We start from the raw sequence: 19,071 nt of genomic DNA, 5'->3' as shown, positions 1-19,071 counted from the left end.
ATCACACCAGATATCCCCATCCCAATCATCATATGGTCCCACACCCCTCTGGGCTTTCACCGGAACGGCGGCGACCCGGGCTGAATAAGCCCCCCCCGGGCGGACCCCTCCAGGACCAGATCCTTCAGGCAGGTTACTGCCTGGCTCAGAGCGGCATTCTCTACTTCCACCCACTCCCGCTCCTCCTCTCCTGCCACCACCTGCACTGCGGCTCCAGAGAGGGAAGATGCCTGGGCGCTAGCAGTCAGAGCCTGCGCCTTCCACATGTCCCGTTCCTTCTCCAACTCATCCCATCAGTCCTTGAGTGAATCTATTTCCGTGGCAAACTGACTCTTTGCTGCCTGCCATTGCCAGCCTGCTTGCCACAGCAGCCAGGCGGCTGCACGATCCAGTCCCGCCTTATTGGGACCGTATATAAGTACATATTTATCCAACATGAGCTCTAGTTCAGGAATTGTACTCCAGGGGTCATGGGCTATGCTCCCCATTCTCCCATGACTTTCCAGGGGTGTTGGGCATCGTTATTCCACACCAGGGTGAAATCCCAGGGGAAGATGTTGCGGGGTACTGAAAGCAAATAAACAAAACTGCAAACGCAGTATGTGAATGAGAGCATGCTTTTGGTCACTCTACTTGAAGCGTCACACCCCCAGCACCCATTGTTCCAGCCTGGGGCAGGCCTGGCAGGGTGGCTGTGATGGAACCATGCTGATAGGGACCAGAATATACAGAGAGAGAGAGAGAGATCAACACTCAGAGATCATCCAGAGCTCTGAGATAATAATAGAGAGCCCCGGACTAAGCCAGCCCTGATTACAGAATGGGCCCCACCTGAGAGAAATGAGGTGATTCCAGGTTTAACTACTGAGTGGGCCCAGCTGAGGAAGGGCTGGAGGAACGAGAATGCAGGGAGTCAAAAGGTGCCTGCAGGGTCTTGAGTGAGCAGATTGGGAGACCTAGAAGGGAAAGGTGAGGAAGGAAATAGCGCAGGGAAAACTGCACTATGGGTAGAGGATTTGACTTAGCTGTGCAGTACAGGGCCCTGGGGAGTAACCCAGAATGGAGGTTGGGACTGGATTCCCCTACCAGCCCCAAGGAAGTGGCGTGCAAGGGTAGGTGAGCCCAGCGAGGGGGCTGCACGCTGAATGTGACTGCGCTGAAGAAGAGCTGTGGAGAGGGTGGAAGCTTTTTATTTCTGCTAAGAGAGTTTTGAACTTTAGTTTGGGTAGCTGACCCTGGAAGGAATGCGCTAAAGACTGTGCCCTGGCTGGAGGGATATGAGTTCTCTGAAAGAAACCCCCACAGCCCCAGAGTGACTGTTGACAGTCCCCCACAAGCACACTGTCATGCCGTGCCTGGCCATGAGGAAGTGCAGAGTGGTGAGTAAACCCTGTTACAATGCTTTTTCTTGCATTACTTTAACTGCAGCATGTCTGAAACTACATTCATTCATAAAACCAGGTACCCCAATAACTGGCTAATTGAGTTTCACATTCAATCCAATTGCTGCTTAAATCACTGAAACTTGCACTGCTTCAACACTGTAACTTCTGTTCACTGTTTGCCATTCCTTACACTTGTCCATCTTGTAACCCAAACTCCATTTTAACTTCTCCCAAACTGCATTTTAAAATGCTCACTTCATTTTTGCAAAACCCTGCTGTAATCTGATTAGTGTAGTTTCGATGTGTGAATGAGGTATGGATGGATGATGGAATCAACCTCCAGCCCCAGCCTGTCCTGATGAAATAAAGTGTAAACATCAACGGCTGAAGATGCAGACAACAACCCTGACAAAGGAAGAGGAGTCCACCCTCAAAAGAAAAGAACAAAAGTACAACTGAAGAAACATCAAAGCCAGATCCCAGGCTGAAGTCATGTCTGCAATTGACGGGTGATCAATCATACCAAACCCAGAGGCAGCGTGACACAGCAAGACCTATAGACTCTGGATTCAAACTAAAGCCTACAAAAAGGATGGGTGAGACGGAAGACTTCGGAGGGAAACATTTTGCTGCCAACATGGAAGGGCATCGGTGCACCGCCCAACAGAGACCCAGCCCTTCCTTGTGCCCGGCTTTCCCGGCCAGTTAGCCACCACAAGCTACGAACCCAAGCTACATTCAGGATTGGTAAGTATCTAGCAGCTGCAGAATATTTGTGTGTGTATTTATATACATAGGTATTTAGATATTCGTAATTGGTCTTAAATCAAATTGTGTTGTTATAATAAACGTGACGTCTTGTCCCCTGAAACAAAACTGTGTAGTTGTATCTGTATAAGACTAGCCTCAGTTGCCCAGAAGCTGGGAATGGGCGACGAGGTGGATCACGTGCCGATTGCCTGTTCTCTTCATCCCCTCTGAAGCACCTGGCGTTGGCTACTGTCGGAAGAGGGAGTACTGGGCTAGATGGATCTTTGGTCTGACGCACTATGGCCATTCTTGTGTTGAATAAGTTTCACAAAGATGTGTACCGCTTTGCCAGCAAGGCCAGCGGCCGGCCAGCCCCACCGCCCCCCCAATGGCCGCAGGGCTGGCCGGCCCCCTACTGTCAGTAACAAGGAACTTCATCTACCAAAATACATAAAGCCTGACAGTTTGTTGGGACCTGATCCTGCCAGCACTTTACATGCACGTGTAACATTACTTACAGCCGTAATGCCACGTAAGCTAATGGAACTACTCACATGAGTAACATTACATGTGGGGTTATAGGATCAGACACTTCAGACTGTCAATACACTATTAATATTACGTTTTAAAAAGCCCAAGTGTTTAGAAAATCTATTATCTGCCACCTACAAGGCACTACTTGGATAAAATAATAATTATAATTGTGATCTACTTATATGTATAATGCCAAAGTTGTGCAACTAAAGGTTGAAGGTCGTGGCCCCAAATGTCAGGACCCAATCCAATGAAGCCTTACTCAGCCTGGCACTAGTTTCCTTGATTCATGGGTGTAGTCAGGCTTGCAGGACAGGGCCCTCAATGTTACCCAGACACTGGATGTGCAAGACCCCCATGTTCAGTACCACAAGTGATATGTGGAACCTGCACAAAGGCAAATTTAACAATAGCCTTTGTTATAGAACTGACCATAGCATTGCTTAGTCCACGTCACTCAGACCTGCTATCCCATTTCCCCCACTGGCCCTCCGCACCTGCTAACCGCCCATTTTGCCATGACTTTTCCTTTAGCCAACCAGAGCTAAGTGCAGCTTCCTCCAAACACCACCGGAGTTACACTGAGTGCCAGGCACAGGGTGTCACTCCAATGCATGATGCCTTCTTCTTTCTTGGGCTGAGCATGATGCCGCCCTGGCATCCCCAGCCCCTGCCCACTTGAGAAGCAAGTCAGCCCGCTAGGCGCAGAGCATGGGCAAAACATCCTGCAGCCTTGGGTAGTTCTCAACTCTCCTGTTTTTTGTTTAGAAAGCACATGGACACAAGAAGAGCCCTGTGAAGTGATTCCCTGGGGGTCTGGCAAACCTGAGGTTAACTTCAGATCTGCTGTTTTCCACAAATTCCAGGCTAAATAAGGAAACAACAACATGGTACCCGAGAGCATCTAAGTCGCTTCATTAATTAAACCCTCTGCAACTATTGCTAATGAAGAACAGGACAAAGCAGCAGAAGCCAGCAAGCCTTTTCCACGTAGCAGGGAATGCCATTGGATGGAGCACCAGGTAAGAAAAGCCGGGAGTCACAAGGTCAAATCACAACACGATTGACTCTGACTTTATCCTTCCGCGGAAGGGACTGTAGCGTGGACCGTGGGATGGTGTTTTGGAGGAGATCTTTCAAAGACTGAGATTCTGTGATGACATTAAAGATCCCATGGCCCTTTCAATTAGAGAAGGGCTTTGCCTTTCCCTCCCTGGCCAAAATTTCACCTGCACTGCCCAGCAGGCACGTTGGTTGATATCCTCCACCCCAGAGGTGGGGATGCCTATATATCTATAGGGTCTGATCCTACAAGCTGATGGTAGTGAGACCCCCATCAGAGAAAGGGGGAGTTAGGTGCACACAGCAGACTTGCTTCATAGATGCTGGAGGCGCTGCTCCACCCCCTGGCTTGAAGTGTTTTCCATCATGTACAGGGTTTACAGCTTGGTTCAATGGCTCTCAGCACCCCCACTATACACCTAGTTCCAGCGCCCCTGCTTGTTTGCAAAGTGCTTTGGGCTGGCACCTGCAGAGCCGTTGCTGCTCGAGGCGGACTGGCCTGCGGGTTCTGCAGAAGGGCAGGCAGGGAAATCAGAAAATGCACTGGCACATGCCCTCCGCCATGGGATCGTCAGCAAGGCAAAGCTGTGAATGCCTGGGGCGCGGGGCAATGCAGGGGTTGGGGCATCCCGGCCAGAAGATGGTGTGCCTTGGGCTGGGGGCACAGCTGAGCCCGATGTATTTTAAAGGGGAAGAGGGCGCTGCGGGGCTGGCTGGGCGGGTGGCGCCCCGGGGCGGGCTGCAGATGGGGCAGCACAAGGCAAAGGGCAGCCCTGGCACAGAACTACCCCCTCTGGGTGCGGTGCTGGCCAGTGGCTCTGCACCTCTCCCCCGGGGGCGCTCGGGTAGCGGGGGGACCCCACAGTTCAAAGGTCGGGGCCGTCCCTGGATATGCGGCTTCCCCCCCCCCCCCCTTACCGTTAAGGAGGCAGCTGCGCTGCGAGGCCGGGCAGGGCTGCTGCGTTTTGCACGGGCCCCGGGTGGCTTTCCTGTCCTGGCGCGCTCCTGCCTCCCCAGCCTGGCACCGCGCCCGGGCAGGCCGGAGGCAGGGAAAGCCCCATGGCATGGGCCAGGGAGGGAGCCAGCCGCCCCGTGACTAACCCACCTCCCCTCCCCTCTGCAGCCCGCCCCACCCCGGCCTCCCCCGCGGCGCGCCTGGCTCGCCTGCGGCGGGGAGAGCCGGCGCTGCGCCTTTGCGCACGGGCGCATCTGCTCCCGGGAGCGCTGGGGGTGGCAGCCCGGGCGCTGGGAGCCGGGGGTGGCTCCGGCCCCCGCCCCCCAGCTCCTTCTCCCACCGCCACGTGACGGGGCTGGGCCCAAGGAGACGCCCACCGCTGTGGGTGGGAGGAAGGGGCCCGGGACTGGGACACCTGCCCGTGGCAGCAGCCGGCAGAGCAGCCTCGCTCCCTGCCGGCCGCCCGCCCGCCCCTCTCCGGAGTCCCGCGGCGCCCGCCGGGGCTGGATGTGCCGCGGGAGCCGGGCGCGGAGGCGGCCTCGGGTGTCACGAGCGGCTCCGGCCTCAGCAGCAGCTCCACGTGGGCGGCCCCGTCGCAGTCAGGATCCGAGCTGACAGCGGCGGGGGGGGGACTGCACCGGGGCGGCCGCCGCCGCCTCCTCCCATGGACCTGTCCGGGTGCCAGCCCTCGCCGCCGCTCGCATGCTGATGTGAGGCTGCCCAGGGGGGTGTCCTGAGCTCCCTTGCTGCCTCCCCCCCCCGGCCCCAGCCCCCCCAGATGCATTCGCTGCTGGATCGCAAGAAGAAAGCAGGCGGCTGCGTGGATGCTGGGCTGGAGCTGCCGGCTGCAGGTTCCCTTCCCCAGCCTCAGAGGATGTTCAGCTGTGTGGGCTGCTTCTGGGTCCTCCTATCCTCCTGCCTGGTGGCCGCCTGCAGCTTCAGCTTCCTCTCCCCGGCCTGGATCGTGAAGGAGCATCTCCTCCAAGCCCACGGCGGGGTCAGCTTCGGCTTGCTGTGGCACTGCTCGGAGGCGCTGGAGCAGGTGTCCAGCTGCTACGCCTTCGGGGGCCTGGGCACGTTCCACGAGATCCCCTCCAGCGCCTGGCAGGTGAGGGGCTGGGGGAGCCCAGCGGCGGGGTGGGGGGAACCGGCTGGTCTGCCTGACCCCCAGGCAGGCGGCTCCCTGGGCTTAAACGGTGGCTTCGCTGCTGGTTTGGAATGCACCTTCCCTCCTCCCCCACGTTGGTTGTCTGATAGGCGCAGCCCTGCACCCCGGGGCGGGGATACAGCCCGGCCGGGCAGTGCAGCAGAGGGGGTTTAGGCGCAGCCCTGCACCCCGGGGAGGGGATACAGCCCGGCCGGGCAGTGCAGCAGAGGGGGTTTAGGCGCAGCCCTGCAACCCGGGGAGGGGATACAGCCCGGCCGGGCAGTGCAGCAGAGGGGGTTTAGGCGCAGCCCTGCACCCCGGGGAGGGGATACAGCCCGGCCGGGCAGTGCAGCAGAGGGGGTTTAGGCGCAGCCCTGCAACCCGGGGAGGGGATACAGCCCGGCCGGGCAGTGCAGCAGAGGGGGTTTAGGCGCAGCTCTGCACCCTGGGGAGGGGATACAGCCTTGCTGATGCACACAGGCGACCGAGGAGCTGAAGGCTGCAAAGGGCGGGCGGGCTGTGGATCCGAAACTGATTTCAAACTCCAGAGGCTCTGAGCTCCCCGCAGGGAAGAGAAATCAGGAATGGCCCTGGGGGAGCCAGGCTGGCCCAGGACAGGTGTAGGCACGGTCAGGATCGCCTCCGAGCCCCGTCAGCCCAGGGAGCTTTCCAGGGGCAGGATTAGCTGGCGCTGATCCTCAGGATCCAACGCACTGGAGCGCGGAGCCCATGAGCCGGGCTGCCCAAACCAGCCCAATCCAATTAGGGCGGCCGGAGGTTCCAGGATTAGCACCTGCTTCCCCAGAAGCATCTATTTTAGGAGCCGCTGGGAGGGGCAGGCTCAGGGGCACCGGACCTACATACAGAGCCGTGTGTGAGCGGGGTGATGGCCCCTGGGAGCTGTGGGGGGCCAGGCAGATCGCTTTAATCTGATTTCTTCCGAAAACTCGGGCAATTATCTGGTTCTTGCGGCTTGCCCGGAGCGGAGCGAATGGAGGTGCACATCTCTTTGCAAGAACTTTAGGATTAAACTTCTGAGTTCCCCCCTCCCCTGCATTCACCGGGGTGAACCCCCTGGTACCACCCCTGTATCAGTGGGTTTCAGATATAGACACTGCAGGCAAATGTGGACCTGCTAATGGGGGAGAAAATGGGGAAAGAAAGGGAACAGGTTTTGCCTATTTGAAAGTTTGGTTCTTACCACGGTACCCGTGCAGGAGAGACGGCAGGTGGTACCAGCACAGCACCCCTTGAGTCTTTCCAAGATTTTCCAACTCGGGCTGTGTAAAACTGTCTTTTGCACGCGTCGACTTCAGTGGGAGCTGTCCCCCTCGCCGCAGTCCGCGCAGTGGGAGATTAATGCCTCTCTGCTCATTCTGCCCTGGCTGGTGCTACCCCTGCTGTTGCCAGACAAAAGTTACCTGGACTGATTCTTCTTTGTGTTACTGAGAGGTCTGCTGTCTTTGTGTGGCAGGAGCTTTCTGCACTCGATACACCCTTTGAAACACACCCAAAATAAAGCAGCGTTTCAGCACCAAAGCGATGATTTATTCCCCTCCCCTTCATTCTTCATCTTGTTTCCTTTCTTTTTATTCCCTGCTTGTAACGGTGGAGGCTCTGACTATAATTTTCCTCCAGGTTTCCAAACATATGAGCTTTGAACTGCGCAGCATTGCTCTGTCGCTGGAATCCCACCCAAGGGACGGATCCGGGGAAGGTCATGCCTTGTGCTTGACACAATGGGGCATTTAGTGGTTGAATTTCTCAGGCTGTCACGGAATCAAACTGTTATCACTTGCAGGAAGCAAGTTCCATAGGCTATTGTGTGTTTAAACGGTCAGTGGTCTCTAAGATTGTCATGAATAACAAGTACCCCAGTTGTATATTGCACAGAGTGGAGCAGGCTAACCATAATGCTTCCTGTTTGGGCAGTAAAGGATTTTTAAAAAAAAAAAAAAAGAATAATTCAGTTTTTAAAACTTGGCCTTTATACAACTGTGTACAATTTTGTCATTCAGATAAACACCTTCAGGTAATAACCTAACTTTAAAGATAAGAATGAAGCACAATAGTGATTCATTCCAACGAGATTCCACTACCCAGAGCTTCAGGGCTGTAATATCCTTTTAAGAAATACAGAAAAGAACTGAATACAAAGGCTCAGAGCTTCTTGAATGGATCTTCACTCCGAACAAACAATATTCAGGTATGAGGGGGAGACAGTGTACACAAGGTCTTAGTCACATTCCAGTATCCTTTTATTAACCCCTCTGAAATATTTAATTAAGAACAGCATACAAACAATGCAGTTTGCTTCAGTGGAATGGGAAGAAAACGCCCTCCTGACTGCTTCCAGCTATGACACAGATGCCTTTTGTACTGGTTGTACAAGCAGGTAGAAGGGAATTGAAGTCCCTGGGATCTTCACTGAGAAGCAGGGTTGCTTTGGCTTCCTTTACAATCCATTGTAGGAGTGGCCCCGGGCTTTATAAACTCACAAGAACTGGGAGAAGCGCAGTGCTGCCAAACCCAAACATGAGTCAGGGTTTAACAAACTCATTGTTTGGTTATTTTTAAAAAATGAAATCTCCTGATTTCAAGCCAATGTGGGGTTGTTTTTATTTGCCTTCTGCTTTCTGAGCTTTCAGAGTTCACTCAGGTCACGTTCTCAAGTTTTTCTCTAAACCTTGAGAGCTAGAAACTTTTCTTTTTGAATGAAGGCTGAGATTCCTATTTCCAGTTGACTCCAGGAACTGGAGCTTTAAAGAAGAAACACAAAATATCTTGAGAGTCTCAATAAAATAATGAGCATCGGGCAGCCTGGCCAATGGGGGAAGGATAGTTCAGTGGTTAGAGCACTGGCTTAAGCTGTGAGAGACCTGTGTTCCATTTCCTGCTCTGCCACAGACTTTCTTTGTGACCCTGGGCAAGTCACTTAGCCTCTCTGTGCCTTATTTGCACATTGGGGATAATAATGCTTCCTACCTCACAGAGGTGTTGAGGAGAAGTACATTAAAGGCAGTGATTTGCTTTGGGGTCTACTGATGAAAAGTATCATGTAAGAAATAAGCTTTATTAATCTGGTAATGGTTGGCTGTGAAGCACTGTGTTTTGCAAGCAAAGGGCCCTATAGGGAGTCAGTATTGCCGGGTCAGCCTAGTGGTTTGTATGGGGAAGAAGCACTCGCTCTGCTGCTTACATGAACTGTTCTTCCCACTTACCCAGATAGCTGTTACCCCATTTCAAATGTTTCCCCGTTCAAATGTGCTGATTTTGCAAAGGGGCGGGGGGAGCGTTCAACTCTGCAAATGATCGTTAATGTGAGTTGTGTGTTTGCACTTGGGGGATTATGTTAATCATCCTACAAATGATGCTTTGAATCATGTCTAGAGGTTAATTACCATGCCTTTCTTCTCTTAAGAGGGCCTTTTTGCTTGCTTGGAATTGCTGGCTTTTTTGCCTTCTCTATAATTACTTTTGCAGCTTTGCAATATCCAGGGTTCCTTTAGTTTAACTCTATCACCCCTTAAGAAGTACGGCCTTCCCAGCCTGCTCAGGGTCACTTGTGCAGCTCTAAGGTGCACATGTCCTAAGTGGAAGGAACAGGATGATTTCCTGGGCATGCATAGGGTAGACACATAAGAAGGGAAAAATCTTGTGGGTGATAGACCTGCTTGGGTATGGCATGTTCCAAGCTTGCTACAAAACCAGAACTTGGAACACACAGACCCAAAGCATGGGTTCCTCAAAAAGGTGGCTGTTGTCTCTCTCTCCATCTCTGCCCTGACACGCAGACGGTTGTTGCTGAGATGATGCAGGCTGCAGACACAGGGTTCTCTTGCACTGGCAGGTCAGGAACGCGTGACCTGCTGCAAATGGCTGGTACATCTGCGACCAACACGCCATCAAAACTGAGACCCAGTCCCCTCATCAAAATTCTGGTGTTCGTCAAGTAAGGAAAGACGACAGCATGTTGTTGCCCAGATTTAAGGCTCCGCAGTCAATGAACCAGTTTACGAGCGGAATCCGTATTAGAGCTATTCTTGTAAATAAGGGTCACCCGTGTCAGGGTCTTGGTCAGTCAGTTCTGTACAGTAATTTGGTGACTCGGAGCCTTAAATCTGTGCAGCACTGTCAGCCTCTCAGAGTTAAGGAGACTTGCTCCCGCTCCTCAGGGACACAGGAAGTCGCTATGAGTTCGTGCTACTTATTTCGGGCTCTGAGGAAGGCAAAAGTAGTTCTGTATTCTGAGAGAGTTTCTTTATATATTTTTTTTCCAATGGAAACATCAGGCTGGCCTGTCTCTTATGTCAAGTGCTGCAATTTGAAAGTGAAAGTGCTCTTTGATCTCAAACATCTATCCCCCCCCGCCCCCCCATAGTCTCCAATTTATTTTCAGGCTTTGCAAAGCATGTCATTCAAAACAACAAAATAGTTGATCAGCCCCTGATATTCAGCCTGGAAACACATTGACCATTTGCCTCTGAAGAATCTACAAGAGGATGAACATTCTGTCAGCACAGAGCTCAAACTAGGGAATTCAGATTAGGAATGGAGGATTTGCCTGACCCAGTGACACCACTGGTCTGATCAAGTCTGAGATCTTGTCTCTAGCAGGATTCAATGCTCAGGCTTCAGAGAAAGTCAAATCAAACCTCATAATGCACCTAGCTAGTTGATCAGATACCACGATGATGGGCATGGAATGAAAACTAGACGGACATACAGCAATGGAGGGGAAGGTGGGGGCAAAATCCCTCCGTGGATCCTTTTAGTGTTGACCTGGGGCTAATCAACTCTAGTTGTGTAGCTTCTCCAAGTTGTACCTCTGCCACTTGACTCCCATTGTGATCTTAGCAGGTCACTTTGGGACAGGGTTTTAAAGGTATTTGGGTGCTTAAAGTTGCAGATGGGTGCTCTGTGGGATTTTCAAAGCACCCAACTGCCTAACTACCATTGAAAATCCCAGTAGGTGCCCATACTTGGATTGTCAGGGACAGGGACTGTCTTCCTGTTCTGGGTTTGTACAGCGCCTGCCACAACAGGGTCCTGGCCCGTGACTGGGGCCCCGAGGTGTTAACGCAACACAAATAACAATAAGAACTTGACCCCCTGCACTTGTGCAGTGTCCTGTTGGCTCATGAGGCGCCCACACAGAGCAGCTTGAAGGATCAGTACTTGTTTGGCATTATCAACACACGAATCGGTTGAGTCCTCAATACAAGAACCCTCCCAAGAGAGCGGGTTCTTCCGGGCTCCTGCTGTCAGTTACTTTGATTCCTAATTATGCTTGTACAGCTTTGGCAGGAGACTGGAGGGGCGTGTCAGCATTTCTGAAACCAGTGTCTTCCTCTCTAGGCATATTACTTAGCTATGGATTTTATGCTGTTTGATTAGGCATCCGGAGTTCTGTGACTTATATTCACTGAATGGAAGATATCCTTGATAATGGGAACACAGAACTGCTGTATTGGATCCAGGTCCCAACTGAGCAAAGCACTTAAGCCTGTGCTGAGCTTGGAGGACCTGAGCAGTCCCAGTGAAGTCAACAGGGGGTCACCTGTCTCCAGTAGCAGCCAGTCCCGGATGACTGAAAGGACAGCGTAAAACCACCATCATGGACCATTCTGCAATACCAGGCCTATGGGGCAATGTTTTTTCCTACAGCTAGGTACTGAGTGGTTGGTTTGTCCTGGTTAAACTTCTATCCTGCCTAATGCAACTGCTGATGATACTCTTATTATTCATTACACCTTTTGTTAATTGTATTTGACTCTTTGCCTCAGTAATATCTTGTGGCTGTGAGTGCCACAGAGGGCTTATTTCTGTTCATCCATGCAGTTAGAGCTTAAGCAACATTGAAGGTTTGGGTCAAAAGCAAGGTGTTCATCTGGGTTACCCTTCCGGTCATTTCATTAATCAGCAAACAATAACTAAGGTTCAATTTGTGTCAAAGGTTGTGAAGAAAAGTTGGAAACATTAATCCGCTGTTTACTTCATCAGTCTGTTCCAGTTAGAGCAACTCTGGCAGGAATTAGACCATACTCTGTTCAGGTTCTTGGACAACACCCACCGTCACCAAGGTATTGGAGCTCCTCCCAGTGATGCATCAAGTGATATGACTCTCCTGAATGATGTGCGGTTCCTTCCCCATTTCTCTCAGCAAGGAGCAAAATTGTATACGGCTGTTGCTTTTGTTTTGTGATGTGCTCTTTATTTTATCCATGACGTCAAGGTTGGAGAAGTGGGCCTTCCGTTTGGATTGGACACTGTGGCATGCTATAGAAAACTTAACGGAGATAAAACTAACTGCAGAGAGGAAGCATGGGCTTGTGACTAAGACAATGGACTGGGAGTCCAGACCACCGCTTCAATTCCCAGCTTTGCCACAGACTCCGTATGTGACCTTGGGCAAGTCACAAACTCTGGGCCTCATTTCTCCAGAGTAAAATGGGACTAATAGCACCTCCCGGGGCATGGTGGATGAATTGTTTGTGAGCTGGTTGGATGCTCGAGGGATGAGCCATAGAAACATCTAAGTGGCTAGAAACTCCAGATTGGCCCATGTCAGAATTATTTTTGATAACTTCAGTTCAATGTGGAATGGAAACCTCTGTTTCAACATGAAGTTGAGAGGTCAAGCTCTGGCTACATCCATCGGTGGGCAATGCTTTTACTTTGGAAAAGGTGCACAGTGAATGGAGAATGTTCAACTTTTATAACAGAAGTCATCAGGGCAAAACAAACAAATGGTGAGTCATTAAAGACGACCCTTGAGAAACAGGGATCCTGAGTAGACTGGTCAAGATTTTGCGGATTAAGTGTTGCGTCACACATTCTGTGGCAACTCAGAGGAGAGGACAGTGTGAGATTTGCTGAACATCATGGATGACATTTCAGGGGCACGCAGTTCCACTGTGTATACCTCTAGGCCTGTGGACTGTATTGAGATGCTTGCAGGAGGCAAAGAAGGCAGTTGGCTGCAGTCACCTTCCATTCTATCCCCTCTCTGATGAGCCTTTGTTCTAAGGAGCAAGACAGGAGCGTTTCTGTGAGCTGTGGTGAGTGCTCCACGCCTAGAATGATTAGCCCAGCTCTGCCACTAATACTCGGAAAGGACTCATCTCAAGCAAAGATAATCATAGCCTGCTGGTGAAAAGGTCTGAGCTGGTACCCAGTGACAGTGCACTGCATGCTGTCTAATTAAAATTTCATTAAGTCGCTTTGCGTCTCTTGAGGGAGGTCACAGGCCCACCATTGATGTGCTAATGTCTTCGTTTTCCCCTTTCTTTCTCTTCCACCATCATCCATCATCCTCTTAGATAAAACAGCACCATTAGTAACTGCTGTCCTTTGTCCCCAGACACTATGGGCCTGGAAAAAAAGCAGCTGTAACTGATCAGCTGTATTATCTGTCTCTTACTTATTCCCTAATAAAAATGCATTTTTTGTTGTTGCTTGAATTGGCTTTTGGCATTAACCTCTCTCTCATTTGTGCTGAATAACTTGATGAGCTCGAAAACAGGGGAGTTATTCCAGTGCAGGGATTGTACAAGGTGTAACTTTGTTTAGAGAGAAGTTTAACTCATTGCGTAAGCAGGTAGTCATCAAACCCGTCCGTCGCTCTGGAGTTGCGTGGGAAATGTAGCTTTCTGAGAGGAATCCCTCTCTTGATGCGCTGACTGTGCTGGGAGACTTGAAAATGCATGTGCCATTATGAATGTGTGAAATACCCCGGGGAACAGCATGGGCGTGAGGTGCGGGCTTTGTAAGAACGGTCTCTGAAAGAATAGCACGCGCTTTACTCTGAAGCTGCTGCTCACCCAAGAGCAACAGGTTCCCCTGGCTCAACAGGAAGCTGGATTATTTTTTAAAGCCAAGGCTTTCAAAAGTGCCTAGCAATTTTGGGTGTCCAGAGCGAGACCCTTTAAATAGGCCTGATTTTCAGAGGGTCAGTGCAGGGCACTTTTGGAAAAATCGGGACTCTAAGAGGTCTCAAGTTTGGGCTTCCAAAAGTCATTAGTCACTTTTGAAAATCTCAGCCCAAATCTATTGAAACGTGGACTAAGAGCTAATGGGGAGTGAGGGTTTAGGAAAACTTTGAGAGTATCTAAAAGATCCACCCTACCTGGAGCTAACAGTATGTATCAACCATGTTCAAGCCCTCCACGTGCCTATTGCCTTGTTCTGGCATAGTCACTGAGGAACAGGTGACTTGTGATCCTGGAGCAAACCTCACCTTTAATATAGTACCCACAGAGCACACCTGCAGGGCCTGATCCTGGGAGCAAATGACTCTACTGAGAGCTGTGGGTGGTTGGCATCTCTAGATTAGGCCCTTAACCCATCATAAAAGAAATCAGGAATGGAGCATTCTTCTGCCTTCTGATGACATTGCTTGTTACAGTGTGTGTATCGGCTCTAGCGTAGTGCATGAGCAGGCACAGGATGAAATGCCCCCCCCAAAGCACGGATCTTCTGGGGAGAAATGGATTTGCTTATGCTGAAACTCATGGCCAGGATTTTGTTCTCCAAAGATAGAGGGAAGAGTCAAGTCCAGGCTCTCTCCAGGGTCTTATCAAACTCCTCTCCCCACCCCCAACTGCTGTTGTTGCAGCATGTAAATATGAACCAGTCGTGTCCCTCTCTGGGGAACACGTCCTGGTGGGGATGTGTAGGATTTTCCTTCATTAAAAGGGAATGATTTGACCAGTTGAGAGCAGCTCTTGCCAGTTGTCATGATGTTTGGATAATATCGGTCGCTTCCTGAGCACTGATTGAAGGTGATGAGCACACAGTTGCTTTTCAGTTCAGGTGTGTGGGGGGCAGGGAGGGGAAAAATAAAACAGGAAGAAGAAGAAACCTCCCAGATGACTCCAAAGGGAAGGAAATTGCCTCGGGAGTGTCAGAGGGTTTCCAGAGGGAAGGAGGAGGAGACAGGACAGTATGAGCTTCTCTTCCTCCATGTGACGCTAATGCTGGCCAGATGGCGGATGTTTGGTGCTGAAACTGGGGGCGGGGGAGATATAAATAAGCTGTTAGGTTTATCCACCCACCGCCATACACTCAGCATCTCCCTCCGCAAGAAAAACATCTGGCAGGAGAAGGAAGCGTCTGGTATTGCAATAATCCCAGTCCAGATCCTGAATCTGACTGTATCACAGTGTCTGTAGCAGCTGAGCTGTTCTCCAGTAGGCTGCACGTACCCCTTCCAGAGCGCCTTCTGCTGGATTCATTTCTATTTGCCTGGGTAGTGCCTGCCCATGCGCTCTTTTTTTTAATATGTCACCCCAAAATCTTCCCCTGCATTTGCTGGAGTATTAACTGTGTGGCGAGGCCGACCAAACCATGCAAGCTACAGAGGCTTTGTCTGATCGCCATGAGGACCTGCCTCTAAGGGTGAGAAGGAGCTCAGTCACCACGAGCCTTTCTGCTCTTGGCCTCTGTGCCGGAGCTGCCAACCCATGAGGGTGGTCAGTGCCGATTGCAGGGGTGGTTTTAGTGATACGCCAAGCAGCTGGGGGAGTGCAGGGACTTCAGAATCCTCAGATGGATTGGAATAAGCAGGCTAGAGGGAAAGGGCTCTGTATCCCCTCTTAAAGCCCCCGGTGCCATGACAGTGCAGTGGATCAGTGTACCAGCATTTCAGCGCACAATGGAATCCGTTCACTGACTAGGATTTCCAAATCCAGTACTGTCGTTTGCACTTTTATCTCTGGGCCGTAATTCACACAAATATTTGAGGAGGAGCAGATGACTAATTTTTAAAAGGACTTCTGGCCCCCTCCCCGCCTTCACTGTGGAGCAATCATGTGCACCACTGACATGGCTATATTATGTGCCTGTGTCCCCCTTCCGCATGTGAGGAGGAGGAAGAGGGGTTGAGGAGGGGAGAGATTGCTTGGGGCGGGGCGGGCCGGGGGGATTCTGCGGTAGAGATGGAGATAATGTGGGATGTTGTCCACTGCTTTGCAAAGCCAACCTGGCCTCATTAGCAAACAAAAGCCTCAGCCAGGATCAATCCCCCAGGGAGCCATCAGCTGATCTGACGTTGAATAATTAAACGGAGTTTTCCTCTTTACCAGAAGGAATATGTTACGTGGCCTGTTAAGTCGGGCAGCCGGGACAGTAACAAGAGGGGTTTGTATATCTTGGTATTGACAGCTCAGACGAGGAAAATGAGTCTGACTGAGACTGGCCGGGTGGGAGGATGGGTCCAGGTGCATTAGGGTTACCCCAGGGAGGAGGGAGTATGATGTGACATGGGTACATCAGAATTGTCCGGGTGGAAAGGGGGATGCCGCACTTGGGTTACTCAGGCGGGGGGAGGCAGCTACAGGTGTATCAGGGTTGCCTAGGTTGGGGATAGGGCAGCGATTCTCAAACTTCATTGCGCTGCGACCCCCTTCTGACAACAAAAATTACAACAAGACGACAGGAGGGGGGCCAAAGCCAAACCCCAAGAGCTTCAGCCCTGAGGAGAGGGGGCTGTAACCTGAGCCCTGCCACCCAGGGCTGAAGCCCTGAGCCCCAGCAAGTCTAACACCAGTCCTGGTGACCCCATTAAAACGGGGTTGCGATCCCCTCTGGGGTCCTGACCCACACTGTGAGAACTGCTGGGATAGAGGAATGCAGCAGTGTCAGGGCTGGCTGAGCTGAGCTGCCCCTTGGCCTTGCAAACGTACGGATTTTTAGTGGTGATGGTTAATCTTGTACATTCAGGTGACTGTTTCAAGAGTTGGATGTTGGGAGGAAACGAGTCCTACCCATGCCTTGAATGGACCTCGATAGGCCATCTAGTCCAGTCCCCTGCACGGAGGCAAGACTAAGTATTGGCTAGACCATCCCTGCCACACCAGCGTGCCTCTATTCCCAACCTCGGCAACCGAAAGTAATTTGTTCCAGTGCTTAACTGCCCTGAGAAGTTAGAAACTTTTCCTAACGTCTCATCTAAATCTCCCTTGAAATTTAAGCCCATGACTTCTTGTCCTGTCCTCCGTGATTAAGGAAAACAATTTATCACTCTCCTCTTTATAATAATTGTATATGTACTTGAAGACTGTTACCACGTCCCCCCTCAGTCTTCTCTTCTCTAGACTAAACAACCCCAATTTTTTCTGGTTTTTTTTTCATGTTTTCTAGACTTTTTATCATTTTTATTGCTCTCCTTCGGACTTTCTCCAATTTGTCCACATCTTTCCTGGAGTGTGGTGCCCAGAACTGGACACACTACGTCAGCTGAAGCCGTGTCCGTGCTGAGTAGGGTGGAAGAATTACTTCCTGTATCTTGTTGACAACACTCTGCCAGTGCATCCCAGAATGTTTGCTTTTTTTTCGCAACAGTGTGACACGGTTGACTCTCACTTAGTCTGTGATATGCTATAGCCTCCTCCAGATCGTTTTCGGCAGTACTCCTTCCTAGCTGATTAGAAGCCCAGAGAGATTAAGTGATTTGCCCAGGATCACACAGGAAGTCTGTTGAATAGCTTGGAACTGAACCCAGGTGTCCTTAATCCTATTCCGGAGCCTTAACCACAAGATCCTGCTGCCGCGAGATCACAGCCCCTTGTTACCGGGGCGGCTGGGGATTCCACCTTGGCAGATACGCGGCCGTGACATCCGTGGCACCAGAGTACAGGAAGCGCTACCAACTTTTGAGGTTGGTCACCCCGCAAAGTAAAGCCTTTTTTTGGATGCTGTGACTGTTTCCCTTCTATGCAAACCACGATGACAGTCACGGGCTGTGGAAGTGCTGCTTGTTACTTTGACTTCCCAAGGAAATCAGTGTATTTCCTCTCCCCCCAAAAAAAGCTCACGAGAGGCTGCTCTCTGCACCTGGCCAGAACACAGGTTCTTGTTACGGCTGCATTTACAGCCTAGCCACACACCCACGGGTGGGGCTGTCCTGCGCTGGGGCTGTGAAAAGCCCATAGCACGTTGCCCTGGTATTCTGATCCCTCTGTCGCCCTACCGAGACGCGCTGAGCTGATCGTTTCTCGCCCTCTTTGCTTACAACACTGCGGATACTTTTGCAGCAGAGAGGGTTGATTTAAATCAGGAGACTCACGGTGGGTGAGGTCATATCTTTTACTGGACCAATTTCTAATCAAGGCGATTTCAATCACCAACTTGAAAGCCTTGATGTAAACCGTCAATTCTAATCAGCTTTTCCGTTTGTACTTCAAGTGTTTTCTAACGGAAGGTGCATCCTCATTGGTTGATATAACCATTGTTTCCATGGTGGGTGGGGTCAGAACTGTTCATAGTTTGAGAACTGAGCCAATCACAGCCCAGGTAGGGAGACATTATAAAATAGGAGCTTCCCCTCCGCCCCCAGGTGGACTCAGTGGATGATCCTGATGAGACATGTGCTGGTGGGTGTCTCCTGCAGTCAGAGACCGGGTCCCAACACCTGTGACGACTTTGCCAATCTCTTGCCCTCAGCAGCCCAGCCCCTCGGTCCCTCACAGGATCAAGCCCTTACTACAGTACATGGCATATTGTGCCATATTTATAAAGCCTGACCTCAAAAGTTAGATGTTTTCCCCTGATTCTCTCTTTATATAGGAAAACAGCCTTTAACTCAAAGTTTTTGATAGAGGCTGATAGATTCAGCATATCTATTTTTTATTTAAATGTTCTAAGAGATTATAATAAGCTTAGGCCTTAACATATTTTGTATTAAATTCAGATTTCATTTTAAACAGGTTTATTTAAAGTTTTTCAAAAAGAAAAACGTATTATAATTTAAATAACAAAATAAAAAAATCCGATTATTTTGATACTGTCCAAAAAATCATCCATTTTTATCCACCCTGCTATGAAGCCTTTAATTTCAACATTCAATTAGCACCCGTTCAACGCCTGGCTGCTGGGAGTGATGATTATTTTTTCTCTGTCGGGTGCCTGGCAATGAGCCCAGCATCTAAAGCCACACTAACGAGATTGGCCTCAGCAGGACCCAGATGTTAACATCTGGATTCTTTCCCTGGCATCGTTCTTGGCCTGGCCTCTTTGGCTGCTAGGTGTTTGCAGTGGGTGAAGGCTTCTCTTAGAGTTCATTTTTTCTGCACGTTCATTTTTGACAACACAGGGTCTTGGTGAGGGATGGGAGACCAGAAGGAGGTTAAACAAGAAGCTCCTTTGCTCAGATTCATTCCCAAGGCTTAATCCGCATTTTTAGGGCTCAAAAGCATAGGGGTAGTTTTCAGAACAGTTCTGCGTTGTCATGCAGTTTC

The 19,071-nt window shown here is 50.6% G+C and overlaps 1 protein-coding gene across 1 annotated transcript in view; it reads left to right on the top strand.

The window, feature by feature from the left end:
- Window positions 1-4,902: 4,902 nt before the first annotated feature.
- LOC102934993 (transmembrane protein 211) overlaps window positions 4,903-19,071 on the top strand; it is a 155,894-nt gene continuing 141,725 nt past the window's right edge. Inside the window, exon 1 of the mRNA XM_037880733.2 lies at window positions 4,903-5,794. Within this exon, the coding sequence (XP_037736661.1) occupies window positions 5,465-5,794 (330 nt within the window). The 5' untranslated portion in view covers window positions 4,903-5,464. The remainder of the gene's footprint in view (window positions 5,795-19,071) is intronic.

This window comes from Chelonia mydas, chromosome 17 (assembly GCF_015237465.2).
Source record: "Chelonia mydas isolate rCheMyd1 chromosome 17, rCheMyd1.pri.v2, whole genome shotgun sequence".
Taxonomy (NCBI): Eukaryota; Metazoa; Chordata; order Testudines; family Cheloniidae; genus Chelonia; species Chelonia mydas.
This window is presented reverse-complemented; position numbering and strand designations above follow the sequence as displayed.